The sequence below is a fragment of the Phalangium opilio genome, unplaced genomic scaffold, assembly GCF_054372755.1.
Source record: "Phalangium opilio isolate 3A_F unplaced genomic scaffold, DU_Popi_V2 ptg000063l_1, whole genome shotgun sequence".
Classification (NCBI taxonomy): Eukaryota; Metazoa; Arthropoda; class Arachnida; order Opiliones; family Phalangiidae; genus Phalangium; species Phalangium opilio.
The window spans coordinates 892,795-900,269 of record NW_028324180.1 but is presented as its reverse complement, the minus strand read 5'-3'; the positions used below and the strand labels follow the sequence as shown (position 1 = coordinate 900,269).

Genomic DNA, 7,475 nt, shown 5'->3' with positions numbered 1-7,475 from the left:
AGATCGTGAACGTAGAAGAGACTGTATAGTCTGTAATGAGGATATAGATTTTGACATCGTAGCACGTTTTGAAGCCAATTCATGCTTATAGTAGAGCGGTGGAACAAGAAGTTGCACTAAGCCATTCTACTGTTTGTGCCAGTCTACAAGGGCATCACTACCGGCATTATCATACCCCCATACATCTAGCCTTAACGGACGAGGATTTCCCAAGACGGCAATACCATTAGTCTTACCATGCGTCATGAGTTTACTGCTTGCAAATGTATTGCAAGACATGGACAGTCGTCTGGAAGAGTGTCTAAACCACAATGGTAGAAACGTCGAATATTTACGTTGAGGTGTTTACCAAACAGTTAAGAGGTTGTAATTTGAGGCCCACGTTCTAAGACTAATCGTAGGACAGTGCTTTAAAATATTTTGTTGCATTCTCCAGTATTCTTTTTGTACCTTGTCACTCGTTGTCACTTGCATACAATAAAACATGAATTCTAAACATTTATTTACACCCTGTATAATTTAGTATGACATCACCCGTTGGCAGTATTGGGGGTTGTACATAAAGGAAGCTGTTGGTCTGATCTCGACACCACTGTATACGTATACAGTGTACGAAACAATAATTTTTCTTCCATATTTCAAATACCGTCGTTTTTAAGCTTCTTTCATAAATAAAGTGCAACATTATATGCTTATCGAAATCAATGTTATTGGATATAAGTTAAATGTAATTAACGATACTTAAGTACTTCTTTAAGCAATTAGAAATAGATCAACCCCAAATGTATGACGGTAAAGCAAACATAATTATTCAAAATTTAATTACATTAAGACTGAAGTAACAGATATTATAAAAAAAACGTCTTGGTTTGGACCAAGGCCGAAAAAACAAACGATATGTGTGAGGTTTATCAATTGGCTGAAGTTTCAGATATTGCAATTTTTTTAGTTATTTTTATCCATTTAATCCTTAATCAATATTAAATTCAATCAACTGATTTTACTGTTAATCGATCTATTCCCTCTAAATTAATTGAAAAAATTACATATCTACGCTTTTTCAAGAACAATTACATTTTCCGAAAACATTTTATCATGAAATTAATTATTTTGAAGGGATTTCGTGTAAGCACTTAATCGACATAGTTTTAATTGTTGCTGGCTTGACAAATTTTCAAGTTTGCATCAAAAAAAAACTTAAATCGGTAAGTTGCTAAGAAGACTGATGTTAAAAAAATATGATAATTTAAATTTATTTTGTTCAGACTAGTTAATAAACGAATGCCGTATACTTAAGACAAATATTCCCGATGGACCGAAATCCCAATCGTCCGAATATGCCACTAAAAAATACATCAATATAACTTGAAACACTATAGCCGTCAGCGATTCGGTGGTGTAGTGGATACGGTGTTGGACTGCGAAGCGATAGGTTGTTGGTTCGAATCTCCGAAAGGTATGTTAATAATATTAAAAGTAAATGTTTCGTGATACTAATTAAAACGATCACCTTCATTCCTTTCAAGGCAAGAAATATTTAAAATTAATAAAAAAAAATTGTGCTTAAAATGTAGTATAGTTGTGAGAATGGATAATTAAATATACGAACTTGTCCACTGGTGCTTGTTTTTATGTACAGCTACTTCAAATTGAGGCCAAAAATTCATCCAATCGTTCATTTCCCCCATAAAATTTCCTAAGTTCCAGCTGTGGCAGTCTAGTCGCCCTACTAGGTTCCCTTCGAGTGTTGACTTCTGGCATAGATTCTTCATTCGCCGTGCTGTTCAATCTTCGACACGATCTACCCCTTCTTGTCCGTGTTATCGTTCGTTTAATTTTCGTCATACAGCTGATGATGCCTTCTGTGTATTCTTCGGAAGCCTCCATATCTGTTTGTAATTCTTCGTCATCAGACAGTTTGTCTTCAATTTCGTCAACCATTGTCTTTAATGTGGACCTTTTAGCCGTAAGTTGTTCTGATAAATCCTCAAGGGTATCCGATGAGTCGTTTTCTTCTTCGATGTATTTATTTATTTTGTTCACCAATTTTGTCACCATTCGCCTTTGCACTGCCCGCTTCTTCTTAATTTTTTCTAAATCCGCGATAACGGATTCCACCATTTTAAACACTACAACCTGATAAATTTCGAGAAATTTGTAATACTAGACCGTTAATTGTACGCGACTAGCCTTCTGATAAACGTCCCGGGTTTCGGCACCATGTACTATTTCACGAAATAATTGTCACAGTTTAAAAACGTTCAGATTAATTTATTTCACATTGACATTCCTTTACAGTGCGTTCAAGATACAAGGTTGAAATAACTAAACAAAACAAATAACTACGACTAACTCTCCTTCGCGATTACATGCCTATATCACAGCTCGGAATGATAACAAAAATTAACGTTATCTAAATCACGTTACTGAACTTAAAACATTTAAGTCTAAGAAACCACCGGAGCGGACCGCCTTTCTGGAACTGAGTTTCAACTACGAGCTTTTTAACCGCAACAACTTTAATACACGCTATTGGAGCTGGAATTACCGCGGCTTATGGCACCAGACTTGTCCTCCAATGGATCCTCGTTAAAGGATTTAGAGTGTACTCATTCCAATTACGGGGCCTCAAAAGGGTCCCGTATTGTTATGTTTCGTCACTACCTCCCCGTGCCAGGAGTGGGTAATTTGCGCGCCTGCTGCCTTCCTTGGATGTGGTAGCCGTTTCTCAGGCTCCCTCTCCGGAATCGAACCCTGATTCCAAGTTACCCGTTACGACCATGGTAGGCGCGAAGCCTACCATCGAAAGTTGATAAGGCAGACACTTGAAAGAAACATCGCCGATACGAGATCGCGCGATTTGCCCAAAGTTATCCAGAGTCGCCATTGTAAGCGGGCCGAAGCCCGATTGGTCGTGGTCTAATAAAAGCGTCCCTTCCCTGAGGTCGGGGCTTTGCTGCATGTATTAGCTCTAGAATTACCACGGTTATCCAAGTAAAAAAATAATATCTAAGTAACCATAACTGATTTAATGAGCCATTCGCGGTTTCACCTTATTTCGGCATGTACTTAGACATGCATATGACTACTGGCATGATCAACCAGGTGACAACGAATAACGTTGCCGTCAGTTGACGCCAACGATAGCGAACAAGTACCGTGAGGGAAAGTTGAAAAGAACTTTGAAGAGAGAGTTCAACAGTGAGACCGTTTAGAGGTAAACGGCTGGGCCCTCGAAGGTGATCCTCGGAGGGATTCAGTCGGCCGTGACCGCGAGCGTCGTTCGTCTCTAACGGTGCGGACCTCAATCGGCCGGGCGGGCAATGCTCCGGGCCGTTTGGCGCATTTCCTTCCGTTCGAACTACGGTGCGACCAGTCTGGTCACTGAAAGTTGTCCGTCTTTGAAAGCGGGCACCGGAAAATGGCCGGTGGTTTCTCCGTCGCGGACTTTCTACCGGTGTTTTAGCCAGCTTGATTCATGAGTGAGCGTTCGCCAGACCGGGGACGGTTTTAGCCCTGTGCGGGCTACGCCGAGCACTCCCTTTAGAGGGAACGAAGCGGCGGGACAGGTGTTGTCGTTCGGTTTGTCGTTTCACCTTTGCGTGAGCGGCTGCCGGCGATCTCCGCTGGTTTCCGTTCGCACTCGTCGATGCTCAGGTGGTCAGCAGCGAGTAGGTCGGTAACCCACCTGACCCGTCTTGAAACACGGACCAAGGAGTCTAAAATGTGCGCGAGTCATTGGGTCTTGAATACACCCAAAGGCGAAATGAAAGTGAAGACTTGTTCGGCCGGTTGACTTGGGATCCCGGGGGGGTGGCGGAGCAAGAGCCTACACGTTGGGACCCGAAAGATGGTGAACTATGCCTGGGCAGGAGGAAGCCAGAGGAAACTCTTGTGGAGGTCCGCAGCGATTCTGACGTGCAAATCGATCGTCAGACGTGGGTATAGTGGTGAAATACTAATCGAACCATCTAGTAGCTGGTTCCCTCCGAAGTTTCTCTCAGGATAGCTGGCACTCGGAGAATGCAGTCTCATCCGGTAAAGCGAATGATTAGAGGCCCTGGGGTCGAAAAGACCTCAACCTATTCTCAATTTTTAAATGGGTGAGAAGTCCGGTTTGCTCGACTGAAGCCCGGACGGCAACTTGGATGCGAGTGCCAAGTGGGCCACTTTTGGTAAGCAGTGCTGGCGCTGTGGGATGAACCAAACGCAGGGCTAAGGGGCCCTTTACGAGACGCTCATGAGATCCCATGAAAGGTGTTGGTTGCTATAGACAGCAGGACGGTGGCCATGGAAGTCGTAATCCGCTAAGGAGTGTGTAACAACTCACCTGCCGAAGCAACTAGCCCTGAAAATGGATGGCGCTCCAGCGTCGACCCCATACCCGCCGCCGCAGCCGAATAAACCATGGTGTTTTAAGCCGCGGTGAGTAGGAGGGGCGCAGAGGTGCGCGTCGAAGGTGCCGAGCGTAAGCTCGCCTGGAGCCGCCTCTGGTGCAGATCTTGGTGGTAGTAGTAAATACTCGAGTGAGAACCTTGAGGACTGAGGTGGAGAAGGGTTCCATGTTAACAGCAGTTGAACATGGGTCAGTCGGTCCTAAGAGATAGGAGAAATCCGTTCCGAGGCGGGACCTCTCATTCGCAAGTCCCGCTGGTGACCGAGAGGGAATCGGGTTAATATTTCCGAACCTGGACACGGAGATCGTCCCTTTCGGGGGTACATTGCGGTAACGCAAACGGGCTCGGAGACGTCGACGGGAGTCCCGGGAAGAGTTGTCTTTTTCTTTGTAAGGATTCGACTCCCTGGAATCGGCTCGCCCGGAGATAGGGATGGTGTTTCCGTAAAGCACCGCGCCTCTTGCGGTGTCCGGAGCGCTCCCGTCGGCCCTTGAAAATCCGAGTGAGAGGTAGTGATTTTCGTGCCGGACCGTACCCATATCCGCAGCAGGTCTCCAAGGTGATACAGAAATGTAGGTAAGGGAAATCGGCAAAACCGATCCGTAACTTCGGGACAAGGATTGGCTCCGAGGGCTGGGCCGATCGGGCTGAGGTCCGAAGCGGGTCTGGCACTGCACCGGGACTGGGCGAGACCGACCGGCAACGGTTTGGTTGAGCCCGGACCAGCGTCGGGGCCTTCCCGTGGAATATTTCAACTGCGCGGCGTGCTGGGTCTCGTGCCTGGCGCGACCGTTTCGGTCGGCAACTAACAGCCAACTCAGAACTGGCACGGACCAGGGGAATCCGACTGTCTAATTAAAACAAAGCATTGCGATGGCCGTTGATCGGTGTTGACGCAATGTGATTTCTGACCAGTGCTCTGAATGTCAAAGTGAAGAAATTCAACCAAGCGCGGGTAAACGGCGGGAGTAACTATGACTCTCTTAAGTCATGCACTCTTTATGAACCATGGGACTTTACCTTGGCCAAGGCATCCGTGCGGCGGCTTGTTATTTTTAAGGGTGTCCCATGGGTAGTAGAGTAGGTGTATGACAAGTGCCTATGTACACGTCCGAGATTTAAGCACGTGAGAGTCGGTCACTGCGGCATTGAGCTGCAGGCCCACGTACAAGGCTGGTCCTAACTCCCTTTCCGCACCCATTAAAGCCCAAACCATGGGGTGTTGAAACAATTATGGTCCCTGGCAAACCCACAGCCTCAATGAAAGTAAAACCTTATTGAGTGCTCGATCTCGTCCGTTCTCAACGCACTCTATACTCCCGTCTGCCTAAAACAGAAGAGATGGCGAGTAATTTATCCAGTGGCGCAGCAGCGACCGCAACATATCAGTATCCTGTTAATGAGGGTAATCAGTATCCTGTTAATGAGGGTAATACGTGCCCTAAATGCATCGGCAGGGAAGTGTTCATGGACCATATCAGTTGGAAATCTCACATCAAACGTCACGGCGGCATTAGCATTCAATATTCATGCCGCATCTGTCAAAACGCCTTCAAGAACCTGAACGGCGTCTCATCTCATCACGCACACTGCAAGAGGAAGTCGTCTGCTCTTGTACCGGTAGCTGACTCACAACGTTCCGAAGACTATCTTTGACACTTCTGCACGAGACGTTTCACTACACCCCAGGGACGTGGGGTTCACGAACTCCGCGCATACCGTAGCATATGAAGCCACCCAACGACGACCATTCAGGTCTCACTGGTCTGAGGAAGAGAAGGACATGCTTGCCGTCGCCGAATCTACCTTGGACTCTAGGTCCTGCAATATGAATCTCCTACTTAGAGATTCTCTTCCTGGTCACTCTGCTGAAGCCATCAAGAAGCGACGCCAACATCCTGACCATCGCCAACGGGTGGCGTCTTTGCGCTCGAGAAACAGTCTTTCCGACTTACCTGAAGAATCTTGACCTACAGCATCCGAGGGCCCTGCAAGAAATTTCCTACCTGAAGACTCCGTTCCAGCACCAGTTGAGCCGGCAACTAACCACCTACCTGAAGATTCCAACGACGAGGAAGTGTTCTTGCGACTATCCTCTTCGTCCAATGATGATATCACTCGGGAAATTGACATCCTCCTTGAAGACTCGGGGACAGATAAATTGCGGCAGTTCTTCTACGACCACATCGACGACACCGATCCACAGGCTCGTCTTATATGCCAGGGCATTATCGACGGCGCCTTTACGCTGGATTGCGTGCGAAAACTGTTTCCTGAAGCCCGTGAGAATTAGAGGGAACAGCATCAACCTCCACGTCGGTTCACCGTCAGTCGTCGAAAAGAAAAACGTCGGCGCTACAAATACTTACAGTGCCTCTATAAAACTAGCCGCAAACGCCTAGCTGCCGAAGTCCTCAACAATCTCGACGACGTGGCCTCTAAACCATCGCTTGGAGATATCAACGCAACGTACGGTACTCTCTTCTCTCAACCATCGAAGGGAGACTTCGATCCAGTCGTCCATCGCCCTCGCAAGGCGGAAGTTTACTACCCCATCTCGCTCGAAGAAGTCACCGATGGCCTAACCAAATGCGAATCGCCTACTCCTGGTCCTGATGGTCTTACCTTACAATGGCTCAAACGGGCCAGCGCTAAGATGCTGGTCTGCATCTTCAATGTTTTTCTGAGAGTTCTGAGATACCTGAAGGGAACTCTTCATCATTGGTTGCTTTATCGGAAGACGGGATTGCCAATCCAGGGTTTCGTTGACGCAGACTATGGAGGCTGTCCGACAGATAGAAAGTCATATACTGGATATGTCTTCAAACTAGCCGGCGCTGCAGCATCCTGGGAAGCACGGAAACAGCGAACCGTTGCCTTGTCCAGTACAGAAGCAGAATATATGGCAGCAGAATATATGGCAATGTCCGACGCAACCAAAGAAGCCATATATCTTAAAGGACTTCTCAACGAACATGGAGTATCAGTTCAGGCCAGCGAGCTGTACAACGACAACCAGGGTGCCCAGAAACTCGTTCAGAATCCTTTTTTCCATACCAGAACCATGAACATTGATAT

General features: G+C 46.6%; 1 protein-coding gene and 1 pseudogene across 1 annotated transcript; one reads left to right on the top strand and one right to left on the bottom strand.

Annotated features, from left to right (window-relative positions):
- Positions 1–2,456: 2,456 nt before the first annotated feature.
- On the bottom strand, positions 2,457–3,076 carry LOC149662119 (uncharacterized). The gene has a single exon (XM_089842354.1). The coding sequence runs from the start codon at positions 2,960–2,962 to the stop codon at positions 2,729–2,731; it is 234 nt and encodes a 77-aa protein (XP_089698480.1). The 5' UTR covers positions 2,963–3,076; the 3' UTR covers positions 2,457–2,728.
- Positions 3,077–3,709: 633 nt separating this feature from the next.
- On the top strand, positions 3,710–4,975 carry LOC149662118 (large subunit ribosomal RNA; annotated as a pseudogene).
- The last annotated feature ends 2,500 nt before the right edge of the window (positions 4,976–7,475 follow it).